At 45.2% G+C, this 13,459-nt stretch overlaps 1 protein-coding gene across 1 annotated transcript in view; it reads left to right on the top strand.

Annotated features, from left to right (window-relative positions):
- Positions 1-13,459, top strand: part of LOC144822741 (uncharacterized) — a 2,085,503-nt gene that overhangs the window by 1,481,715 nt on the left and 590,329 nt on the right. The window contains exon 93 of the mRNA XM_078680596.1: positions 2,526-2,653. Coding sequence (XP_078536722.1) covers positions 2,526-2,653 — 128 coding nt within the window. The remainder of the gene's footprint in view (positions 1-2,525; positions 2,654-13,459) is intronic.

The following is a 13,459-nucleotide window of genomic DNA, read 5'->3' as shown; positions in this document are numbered from 1 at the left end:
AGCGTTGTGACATCAACTAAGTACTTCATGATTGTATAGGAGTAGATCATTCTGTAAATCTGACATGCTAAATGCCATCAATAATTAAACATTGTACATTTATAGACAGTTTCAAATTAAAGAACGGCAGTAATTAATTGTACTGTAAATACGTTCAGATACTGAGTTGATAACGTGATTTTTAGAAGATTGTTTTGACCTCACATCCATTTTCAGGATTGCCTTCTTTTATGAAGTTATTTACAGGATACCATTTCCTCTACTGAACAATTTAGGAATGGCAGGAACCGATGACATTAGGTTGTTAATTACCGCTGTAATATTTAGCTATTCTATAGACTGTGAAGTCTTAAATTAAGCATTGATTAAACACAGCTGCCTTATAAATCAGAACACATTTTCTTGGCAGACATATTTGACAGCTGGTTAGAACATATACTGGCAATAAAGCCTTGTGGATTAAAAATCAATATTTAGCAATTCACATGTCTGGGCTGCTTAACCAAGATGTATGGATGCATGCTCGTCCGTTTCTCATCTCTCGTTGACTGTTACTAAATGCCTAAAATGTAACGTTGAAATACTCCCCATGGCCACCACTAAAAAAAGTAACAATTATTTTACATGACATATTGATCCACGGGTATCAAGACGCATTAGCTGCCGCGGCTTTAGTCTGTTGTAATAGACATTAGTAGCTCGATTGACAAAGCAAGCCAGAAATCCCGAGTGGATTACAGATTTCTTCTGGCACAAATCTGCTAAATTTTTTTGAAATCCACAAGGGATTTCCAGGAGTGTTTATTCCATGGTAGCTGTGTGAATGTCACAGATTCATTGGGTAGTCACATTCGAAAACTTGTACATATTCATGTAACATAAAACTGGTGTACATTTTCGGATGGAAAATATAGCCGGTGTAAACTGACACAATACTCATCTTGGAAGCCCACTACGCGACATTGTGAGGAGATTTACCCATTCGTATAATTCAGCCGTAGTGTTGAAATTGCACTTGTGAGTGCATCCATTTACGAACATAAATTCACATTTGTTTATTAAGCATGCTTTTATTGGTTTTCATGTGAACAATACAAATTGGGACAACAATCCAGCAACATACGTTTCTCGCAACAATAAAAAAACCCCGCTGTTTATGTGTAATATCACTATCAAACTTGGGTGGGGATTCATCATATGCCAATCCAATTTGCACAGGTAAATTAAGAGCACTAGCATTTGCATGTATTGAGCAGTGCTGAGGTGGGCATTGACAAATGGCACAATGAGCGACATCATGGTGCTTTACCAGGGGCGTAAGGAAACTTGCGGGTGTCACCCTGCAAAGAACATGGAGAGCCCTCCACCCATACTACGGACCCAGTCAGGAGCTCTCAGGCACAGTCGTGCATAGTGCCAGAGTGGGCCCCCTGGAGCTCAGGGGCCCCCGTACCGCAGGGGCAATGGGGGATATTGTTACATCGCTGTGCTTTACTGGTAATAGAACACACCTCCAGGCCCAAAGGGGGACATGAGCGTTATATTCATGGTGGTCTATTGTCAGATCTTGGAGTCAATTCAAGTATCAGAGCGTTCCATTTTGTGGCCCCAATATGTCTGCTCGCCCCTCGGCACTGCAGGCCCAGTACTGTGTTTCTGCCATTGCGCATTGCAGGAGGTCCTCTTCTCAGATTCACCACTGCTAATTTATGAACTTGTAATTGTACTATTCAGTTTTGAAGCGCAGCATCAGTCTGAAAGAGACACACTTCAGGTTTCTACAAATTATACCTCTTAGTCAAAGCTGTCAGCTGGGTGGTTACCTGTTTCCCAAAGACCTGAAGATAAATGTAGGCCCAAACATGTGGAAGATTGATGACTCAATCTCCCTGTTTCTGAGACACGTGTGTGCGACCCTAGGTGCATACTGAGTAGCCGTTGCAATGTCAGATTAGCGCAGTGTGTGGAACTGAATTGAATGGGTTCCTGGACACCTTGGCAGCAAGGACATGCTGCATAGTATTCTCATCACTTTCCTTTTGCATCACTGTTTTTTGTCCATTGATGCTTTTTCCATCAGTCAATTTTAAACAATAAGAATAATGACGGAGAAGTCAATTCATTGCCGGCGCTGTCTGTGGTGTAGATTGGCCAGCACATACTGCGCATGTACGTAAGACCCGTCGGTGCCTTAAATGATGAGGCTCAGCCAGACTCTGAGAACTTGCTCCTTCTGTATTTGCTATGGACAATACGGACACTTCTCGGCAAGGGTTCATTAGTTTCAGTGATGAAGCATTGGCACTTCGCTGTTGGAAGCCGGTACCCTGAGAAAGTCAGTACCTGCTCTTCTGACAATCCATTTCAAGCACTGCGATCATTTATTACCCTATGGACACCTTACCTTGGATAGTCAGCAAAAGCAAGATCTTAATTAAACACTAGACTTATTACACTATACAAAAGAGCAATGTGCATCAAATAGCTAATTTACAAGCACTCTCTGTTTTTTCCTTTGTCCCTAGGACTGCCTGAAGAGATCTTGGGAGTTCTGGTCCTTCTCCAGCAGCAGCAGGGCTCAACGAAAGCATCTTCCTATGAAAGTACAGTGATGAGTTTGGACCCTGCTCACATCATCTGCACAGCTGCAAAGGTAATTTACCATGTGTATCCTGTTGTCAAAAATATATCTATGTGACTGTTTGCAATACTCAGTTCCAAAGAGCACTTTCTACCTTTACTAAAACAACACCAAATGAGAAGGTAACTAGAAACGCTTAGCAACATCCATGCTTGCCTTTAACGTTGAAACACAACAATCAGCCACAAGTCATGGAGCCCCAAAACAACATGTGTGTGTTGTAGATAGATTCATATGTGATTGTCTTGAGGCATTTCATATCTATTCTGAGATTTACTGCTGGATGATTTACAGACCATATCTTCTGTTAAGAGAATGCAGCCAACCAAAGGGATGCTCCATCCTCATTGAAACTCGTATGGGAGGCGTATCCCTGGCACAGAAAGCATCTGATTGGACATAGATTAGTCAAAGCCGTTCTTCTGAGCGAAACGGTTTATAGATCAAAGATGTGAAACGGTGATACTCTAATTAATCTCCTTCCCTAAGGGTTCTTCTCATTCTACCATTTTTGCAGGATTAACAGCATATGAGGCATTGAAGGGGCCCACATATAGTTTTGATTGGTGTTAGCACCTTCTTGCCTTGCTCCACCGACCCAAGTGTGTGGCAACATTTGTTACCATACCAATGAGTGTATGGCATCCCAGATACCGTAAATTGAGCCATTGTAATGTCTTCCTGCTTTAAACGAGGGGCATGGAGCAGGAGGAATGTGAAGAAAGATGTCCACTTATGTTAGGTACTGATATTACACTTTAGAATACTTCAACAAGTATTCACACATTAGTAAGAGCACAAAAATGTTCTGGAAGATCATAACAAGTGCAAACATGCATAGAGCTCCTCACAGCCACAGTCTCTGATTCTTTCCAGACTCCCCTGGTTTACGTGGGAATGTAATGTGAGGATGACCACCATTGAAATCTGTCTTCCAGTGTGTGATTTTTGAAAGCAGACATGTTCAAAGGTTGTGTTGATACAGATGTTATGTTATGTTATATAGTTGCTTATAACGCGCACTGTTAGTCGAAACTGTCCTGGCGCGGGAGAGAATCATGGTGTCAGCTAAAATAAAAGCAGATGATCTGACTGAGTAGCCTGACAAGCTTTTAAATGTAAATAGCGAGCTCGTAGATTAAGGATCAGCTCACACTAACACAGGATCCCCCCAGCGAATCACAGGCGCTGCCACCGACCTGAAAATTCACCGTGAGCCCTGCGCTGCTTGTCTTCGTATGCCCTGCCTCCCCAAAAGCGCTAGACCTCTAACTTCGGCCAGGCTTCAGGAACAACACAGCCCAAGATGACGCCTCGCCCTCCACTCAGACAGCACAGTCAGCTGCGGTGGAACGGGGCGAGGGAGGCCGCCGAAGGAGCAAGGATGTGCAAATAAATGCAGTTGAAAATACAAGTATTAAAATCAGTGCTCAACCATAGTAAGTGACAATTTTTTTAAAAAGTGTTAGGCGCCAGCATCTAAATCATGCCTGCGCTCACTGAGTAGCCTGACAAGCTTTTAAATGTAAATAGCGAGGTCGTAGATGAAGGATCAACTCACACTAACACAGGATCCCCCCAGCGAATCACAGGCGCTGCCACCGACCTGAAAATTCACCAGATGTACTAAGGACTATTTCTACCATTGTGCTTGGCACTGAGCCAGTGTGTGTGCCTAGTCCTGTCCAGGGCAGGTTACTTAATTAAGATATATGTGAATGTTGGGTGTGTCAGCTGTGCTGGGCATGAAGGTGGAATAGATAAAGGCCCTAGGCCCGGTCACTATGCCCATTTCTTCGAGGCATGACCTTTCCTACACTCGAGACAGTCTTCTGGCCCTTAGGCCACCTAAACACCCTGTCTGTAACTACATCTATACGGGAGACAACCTCTTTACCAGCTGTAACCTCTGCAACACGCCCCGTGAGAGAACAGAACGCCGGGGCCTACATCTAGGCTTACTTAACTGCAGGTCGCTTGTCAAACATGCCCACGAGTTAAATCTCCTTATTGTACAACACGCCTTTGACATTCTGTTTCTCACAGAAACTTGGCTTACCCCTAACAATGGCCCTGAGATCGTTAACACCCTACCTCCCGGCTACCAAATCTGCTCATTAAATAGACCGAGTGGCAGAGGAGGCAGCTTAGCTATAATACACAAAGATTACCTCACTTGCAGAATTGCTGATGGAAACATTAAAAACTGCGAAAGCTGCCACTTCTCCATGCAAATCTTGCCTGAAACGTCTATGTCTGGACTTCTTGTATACCGCCCTCCAGGCCCACTTGACGAGTTCCCCAGCAGACTCATGGAGCATGTCATCCTTAAGGCCACGACTTCCTCTAAATTCCTCCTACTGGGAGACCTCAATCTCCATTTCTTGGACCCAACCGACGCCCCCGCAGCCGAACTTCGGCTGGACCTCTCGTCTATTGGCCTCTGCCTAATGAACCCACAGCCCACCCACGACAAAGGCCAGTTACTGGACCCGATCTTCACAAACATTAATGATCTTAAAACCCGCGTGCACCTCCCTCTTCCTTGGACAGATCATTTCCCGATCCCCTTCGAATGGCACCTTGACATCTCTCCACCCCAACAGCCTAGAATCAGAACCCTCATCAGGCGTTGGCGCAAACTTGTCCCAGAAGAATGGGCAGCCAAACTTAGGGAATCTACCCCTCCCCTCACTCACAACCCCAGAACTGCGGACACTGAATTCAATGCGTGGCTCACCCAATCACTGGACTGCCTCATTCCCCGATCCAGCACCTTCAAACAACCCAAGAGAGTTAACCCCTCCCCTTGGTACACTCCTGAACTTAACATCCTGCGGAAGGAATGCAAGAGGACCGAACGCGCATGGAGGAAAGATAAGTCAGCAAAGAAGAAAGATACGTTTAGGTCTTCCTTAAAGACCTACAAGCTCGCGCTCCAGAAAACCAAGAGCTCGTTCTACGACGAAAGAATCAAAAACGCTTCCTGCTCCGCGCAGGAAACTTTCATCATTTTGAAAGAACTTCTTCATGCCCCTGATCCCCCTACGAAGCCCCTGGACCCCATAGCCGCGGAAAATAAATGCATCAAACTCGCAAAATTTTTTGATGAGAAAATTAAAAAAATCCTCGCCTCCCTACCTCCTCCTGACACCGGTTGCACAGGCGGTGACAGTCTCAGCCCCCCCCCCGTCACAACCCACTGCTCAACACCCAGGCACCCTCCCTCGATACTTTCGGTCCAGTAACCACAGAGGAGGTAGCCGTGACGTTTGCCTCTGTCAAAAGTGGCTCCCCCAGCGACCCGGTTCCACTGCGCTTCCTAAAAAAAGTGGCCCCCACGGTGATCCCTCCGCTCACAACCCTTATTAACGTCTCTATATTACAGGGAGAAGTCCATCCCAGCTGGAAAGCAGCAGTAGTCAAAGGCCTTCTGAAAAAGCCTTCATTGGACACTCAGGACCTAGCCAACTATAGGCCAATCTCCCTGCTTCCAGGGAATAGCAAAATCACGGAAAAATTAGTGAACAAAAAGCTATCACTATTCCTAGAAACTAACAACCTGCTTAGGAACTCCCAGACAGGCTTTCGCCCTGGCCAGGGCACCGACACCGCCCTCCTGGCAGCAGTAGAGAAGGCCAGAAGCATTTTGGATACAGGAGGATCAGTGGCAGTGATCCTCCTGGACCTTAGTGCGGCCTTCGATACCGTCAACCACCAGGTGTTAATCCAGCGTCTGAGAGACATTGGAGTGAAGGGCATGGCTTTGAAGTGGCTGACGTCATTCCTCAGCAACCGTTCCTTCCAAGTCTGGGAGAATGACAGCCACTCCCCTGCGGTCCCCCTCCGCTGTGGAGTACCGCAGGGTTCATCATTAAGCCCAACGTTATTTAACGTTTACATGTCCCCGCTGGAGGACGTGGTCACTCCATTTGGAGTGACGATCATCAACTACGCCGATGACACCCAGCTGGTGGTGACCCTTTCACACCCGCACCAAGAACCCTCCAATCTCCACGGCTGTCTCACTGAAATCCACGGCTGGATGAACTCCTCCGCACTAAAACTCAATGGGTCTAAAACCGAAATCCTGTTGCTCGGTCAAAAGGGGCCCTCCCTGCCGCCCAACATGTGGCCCACATGCTTGGGTGATCCCCCTGCTCCCAAAGATGAGGTTAAAAGCCTGGGTGTATGGCTTGAGAAAGATCTGACCTTTAGATTCCAGGCAAAAAAAGCGGCCGGAATATGCTTTGGACTTCTCAGGGCTTGCAGGAAGGTGCTTCCCCTGCTCCCCTCCACCTCCCGAAAACTGTTGATCCAGGGCCTTATTTTGTCTAGGCTGGACTACAGCAACGCAATTTATTTGGGAGCCCCGGAAGCCACATTTAACACCCTCCAGAGAATCCAGAATGTGGCTGCCCGACTTCTTACTAACACCCCGGCCAGATCATCAGCTAAACCAGCCTTGAAGCAGCTTCACTGGCTCCCAGTCAGAGAAAGGGTGGTCTTCAAGGCCCTCTGTCTGGCACATAAACTCCTCCACAATAAAGGCCCTCCCATTCTCAAAAATGTCATCATTCCTTACAAAGCCACCAGGTCACTCCGGTCAAACCACGAGAACCTCATCACGGTCCATAAAGTGAAAAGAGCCCGAGCCGGAGGCCGCCGCTTTTCAGTAAATACAGCAAAACATTGGAACGGTCTCTCCCGGAAACTGAGAACCGAACCTAATCTCCTCCAATTTAGGAAAGCACTGAAAACTTTCCTGTTCCCCTGACCCTCCCGTCCCTCCCACCGCTAATCCCTCTTGACTACCAGGTTCTAGCGCCGGGATGCTCTCGGGTTACTGCGCGCTCTACAAAAACTTTAAATAAATAAATAAATAATGTTAGGTGCAGCATTCATGACAGGTTTGCTGTTATGGGTTGTTGGCTCTTGTTAAAGCAAATTAGGGATGATAAACTCTGCAGAGAATCTGTATACACATCATGATCTCGGCTGTTCCATGTTGTGTCTATGTTTGCTTAGAGCATATGCAGTTGGATTTTGTGATAACTTTGAATGGTGTAAAAACAGAATTAATTCTGGTTGATCGCAAAGACTGGGATGAACAAGCTGCTTACACTACCATATAATGACGCCACATAAGCAACATGTTAGACGGAAACTTTTAGCCTCTGCACACGATGAGAGGCAAAACATTTTCTAGATATGGAGGTAATCCAGTCCTCCCTTCAAGACTGAGATCTTTGTTGAGCAGTGGTAAATGAACAATAAGATCTAGGGTCGTTCAGTTTTGAAATACGTTTACTTGCCCGAAACTTTAACTATTACCACATACAACCTTCTGACAACGGAATGGAAAATGCCGTATGGCAATGTCCTAGTCCACAAAAGAATCAAGATCTTCTGTAGTGGTTGTCAAGGCTAATACATTCCACAGCAAAATATGTCTTTGATACAGTCGTAGGAGAAAGATGACTATGGGTCTGCCCATATCTGACCATGTTAAGGGCAAAGGCTCGGCTAACACAACAAAGTAGAGTTTAATGTCTAGTGGTCAATAGCCCCTGAATAGTTAAAAGAGGTTTAAGCATTCTCAAGGGGTCTCGTGTGGGGCCTGTGGTGACTTAGAAATAAATTCATCATAGTTTGAATTTTAGCACTATATAAGAAGTCAAAAACAGTAATTCTTTGAGGAATTTATGATAGTATTCAAAGAGCCATTGATAATAGTTGGTATTCTGACTAGCTCATCTACTTGATTATGAAAGGTTATGTTTGTATTGTGTGGCACGGGACTCTTCTACAGACTTTTGATTTTTTTTCCATATCCGAATAAGAAAAATGAGGTCTGGTTTTCCTAACCCCTTGGCATTCTGCCCAGTACTGGAATACAGAAAGTATGACATATACCTTGACAGTTCCAGATTTCGAAGAACAGTTAGCTACTGTGGGAGTATTGGGTAAAAATATAGAGTTTTAAATATTGAGTTGCAGAACTATCGGAAACAAAATATTGTGATGCAAAAATATCGTGATGCAGAATAATGTTGACAAGAATATTGCTTTCTCTGATAGATCTGCAGATTCCTTAACCTTGAACTTTGAATTCTCCCCAGGTGTCAGACTTCAGCAGTAGCTATGCCCACCGGGGGACGGCACCGTATGGCTCCATGATGATGTCTACTCTGGTCATTACATCATTGGAGCCATATAAGTCCCCTACGGTGCACGGATGTCAGGTTCTTCTTTTCTGAGCTGCAACACGGATCCAGAGAAGCAGTTCCTTAGGCTGTTTTTGGCTTACTTCTACAGTTTTTTGTTGTTGGAAACAGTTTGCCCTTTTTCTCCACGGCTTCAGCCTTTATGCTTTGTGAGTCTTGTAGTCGGCATATATCGGTTACAGACCCACATATGATTTGTATGCGGTGTTTGGGCAATCACAACAATGCATAAGATTGCGACTCATGCTGAAATCACTAATAGAGCATTGTATGAAGATGCTGGTGGCGCATATGTCGCAGTTTTTGGAGACTTCCTGGCCTCGGTCTTTATCATCCCAGAAGGTGGTACGTTTGCGGGGTCGGTCTAGAAGTCGGATTCGGTCCAAAGGACATCTTTCTTCAGAGACATAAAAAGCTAGAAAGTGGTTTAAGTCGTGGCATCCCCTGGTTTTACAACTTGGCAACTCCATCTCCCAAGGCTCCTCCTGCTCGATGGTTGAGGAGGCATTACGCAACTCCGCACTGCGAGTCCCCATCTTTCCAGGAGCTGGGGTGTCGATGGCCAAACTGAGGGAGTATTATAACTTAACACCTCATCTTTGGGACTCCATTTTCTTCTGGAGTGCCTTTGACCCCCAATGAAATAAGTGGGGTGTTGTCGGAGGGTTCGACCTTGGTGACAGTTGGACCATCAGAGTAGTTGGATCGGCACCATTCGGAATCGGCCGGCTCTGCTTTGGCGCAGGTATACATTCCCTCTGGATCTCCATCTATAATGCCTGTTTTTGACCAACTGACTCCGGAACTGACGTCGGCGGCATTGGCCGAAATCATCTCTCCTCCTCCTATCGTTGTTGAGACATCGCCTTCTCTGCGTCGTTTCGACTTCGAATACAGAGTCGACATTACAGGCTCAGGGGAATGTGCTGTTGTGGTTCCTTCTCAGGAGGAGACTTCTGAAAGTCACTTTGTGTAGGCTGAGACAGGGCTCTTTCAGCCCATTGTCATGTAGATATGCTTTACCTATATGCTGTGTTAAGTTAGCATGAGCTTGTTAGGAGTTTAAACGCCATTTTACCTTTCTGCAGCTTCTGCACACGACACATAACTGTTACTTTAGCTTTGAGCCTAGTAGAGTGTTTTGATTCACACGAGAATAATATGTTGTTACTCTGATATCAGCCTTGCTTGGTGAGCTGTGTCTGTACAGTGAGTGCTGAAGCCTTCATGGATATCTCAACACAGTGGTTATTGTGAGGTCTGATCTTCGCACGTTCCTAGACGTAACATACATGCAGCTGCGTCCTAATCCTGGCTTTAGGCGCGTTTTATATTGCTTTGCACGGAGCATACACACACACTTGATGGTGCTTCGCACGCAGAGAGCTGGTGGAAGATGATGTGATCCCTTACCACTAAGATCTGAGGTATGGGGCTGCCCGCTAAAACCCAAAGAGACCTTCTTAGATATAATATAATATACTAGCTAGGGAGGGTGAGAATTAGGTGTTGTTTAACCTTCTTCGCTTTAGCATTTTAACATGCTTTCACCTTTTGTATTCTATGGACTAGTAACTATGCTGATTACTTTGTTTCTTATAATATGTTTGCTTGTATTAGCTAAGATACTGCGTTTGAGAACACTGCATTAGAAAATAAACATTTCAAATCTGCAAGCGTCCTCATTTACTCCTTGTTCTGGATTGAAATGATTGTATAACGAAAGAGTGTTCATGTGTTCCATGTTACCTGAGGTGTTCTAAGTCCATGTTCTGGTTTGTCTAAACATTGGGAGTTTGTAATAATCAATGAGACACTGTAGCTAGTCTGGTTGGGGATTTTGGGTACTAAGGTGAGTTTTGGCACACCCTAATTCACTCAGGTTCCAAGTCTCTATGCACAGTTCTGTATGAGAACGGAATCCCTGCGACACCATGTCTGATACTATTGCATCTTAATTGGAGGAGAGCTGGCTAGCTGCTCTTGGAGAGGCTAGTGGACTGGAATCTTCACCAAGTTAGGGGTTACTTTCTCCCCCTAGTCTCGCTACTGAGGCGAGTTTTATGTTGGGAGCTATCCTGAGGACAGTGGCTACAGTTTTGGAATTGTCACTACCTATGGTGCAGAGGTCTGCCAACCCTCTGATTGAGGTCTTTTACCAAGGACAGACAGTGGAAGAGCCTATTCTTTCATACAGTGAGCCCTTGAAGTTCACTAATTCTGCTACCAAGACCAAAGACATATTCCCCATAGCTGAGGAGCTCTCACACCCGGATAGAGTAACAATGAAGCCCCTTCCTTCTCAAACTCTCGGTGACTCCCTCAAGCTATACTTCACGGAAAAGATTCCCACAATCAAAAGCAGCATCCCCTCCCCCTCACCCCTTACCACCCCTGCTACCACCTTTAATCCCGCCTGAAAACTCTGCTGTTCTGTCAGGCCTACGAGTAACGCAATGCTCTCCTTTCACTCCTTTGCTGCTGGTTCTGCTGCCCCCTGTTCACAGCGCCATGAAACCGTCTGGTGTAAGTGCGCTTTAAAAAATAATTTAAACATAACATAACAGGCTGTAAGCCAACTTTGGTTTTGCTTTGTTCCCCTAAGTTAGCAGGGTATGCCCAGACGTAGGTCCCTTGCTCACTTTGCCACTGGATTCAAGCTAGCGTGGCTGATTAGCCAGAAACCTGTCCCAGGACGCTTGTTTCCGTTCCAGGGAAGACATGGCTTGGCAGTTTGGGCTGGACTGTTCCCATGAGGCACAGGATCATACTGATTTCATATGGCCATGTTTGAACTGGTGTGGTGGAGTGAGCTAAAGAATGATGATGGGTTAAACCCAGATCAGTTGACTTGGGGTGAGTGCTTGCAATGTTCAACACTCCGTCCATCATCCCCTTTGGTTTTGCTCTCTTCCAGATAACCTCCTTTCTGAGGTGGCTGGCTTGATAATAGATTGTCAACAGGCAGCTACGCTGTCAATTATGTGTGGCATGGGCACTATAGATTCAGTAGGTCCAGCTATGGCATCTGCTGTAGTGCTACCATTTTGTGCTTGGTTGACAGATTCAGGTTTTTGGGAGGCTGTACAGTCAACTTTGAGCGGCATGCCATTTGATTGTGTCCATCTCTTTGGGGCTCAGGCTGATGCGGCATTAAGATGCCTCCGTGATAGGCGAAGGAATACAGAGTCATAATTCCTCAGTCTCTGTTTATATGCTATTTGACCTATACTTGGATTGCATAGGTTGTTAAGCCTTGTTAGGATATTGGCATTTTCACATTTGGTATTCCTGTGTGGAGCAGATGTTTTTGTTTCAATACCATTTTTGACTGGAGGATGTGTGTCCCTTTATTCTTTTACCTCTGAGGATGAGCTTTCCACTCAAGAGGAATATTGAAAGAGAAGTGTCTTCTGGTCAGGAAGCATATTTGTTCACATGCTTCTTTGACCTCGTACATAGGGTGTATATCTGTTTTTGCATATACTCTGATTTTTCTTGTCAGGTTAATCAGCGCAACCCTTTTAGCCTTCTTAAGCGCAGTGCTTGTTCATTGTGGGTGTTTTATTTTATTGAAGCATTGCGCTGGTAAGCTTAGAGTCTAAGTTTTGGACTCTTTCGAAAATTCACACTCTTGATTGCCCCGTTTATTGGATATGTAATACCTGTGTTTAATTTTGGAATATGGTGGCTATATCAACTCTCTGTCTAAATTTATCTGAGAGGCACTGTCTGAAAATGATTTCCTTCAAGCTTTATTTGGCCATGCCTTACATAGTAGGAGAATTTTAGGCTTTCTTAAAAGCTCTTCTTCTTTATTTTCCTGCAATGTTCTTAGCATGCATTATTCTGTCTGGATGCTAGGTATTACCGGTCTCCTTGAGGACATTTTTCCCTTCTCTAATATGCTTCTGTTATTCTCTGTACTTTACAGTTCTTGAGAGATCTTGGTGTGAGCATATGATCTGTTGCTTCTTGTAGGGGCAAGTGTGATCGTGTGTGCTTGCTGCTGGCAACGGTTCTTTTTTGTGTTTTCTTTTAGGTAGTATCGATTTTTGAAGATACATTTGTATGACAGCATTATCTTTATGCAAATCACCTTCAGGTTTTTATTTTTCTCGATGTTATGTATGGTGTTTTGGGGTTGTTTTTTCAGTTCCGTTTATCTTTTGTGTATACGGTGTATACACAAGAGTGTGCATGTGTGTTTACATGCTTGACTGTATCTATATATATGGTTCAGGTACAGCAAGGGTGGATGCCGCGCAGTTCATGACTGCACGAAGGGTGAGATGCATTGTCACTCTTGCCCCTGCCCGGCGCGTATCTGTGATCATGGGGGCTTGAACGTCTGGGGGCCTGAGGAAGCTCTGGGATGCAAAGATGATCAGCTCTTTGATTTCTTGACTCACCGCTGCTCGGACCCTTACCGTGGAAAGTCTTCGGCGGGATCCGATTGCCCTTTGTTGCTTTCTCAAGCCACAAGGATGGTTCCAAAAGTGAGCAATTGAGGCACACTTTCTGGTGGTGCGTCGCTCAGCAGCAGAACCAAGCCACTAAATATAAAACCAATCTCTCCATTTGGAAGAGA

The sequence above is a fragment of the Lissotriton helveticus genome, chromosome 3_1 (genome assembly GCF_964261635.1).
Source record: "Lissotriton helveticus chromosome 3_1, aLisHel1.1, whole genome shotgun sequence".
In the NCBI taxonomy this organism is placed as follows: Eukaryota; Metazoa; Chordata; class Amphibia; order Caudata; family Salamandridae; genus Lissotriton; species Lissotriton helveticus.
Note: the sequence above shows the minus strand (reverse complement) of the source record. Positions and strands in the feature narration are given on the sequence as shown.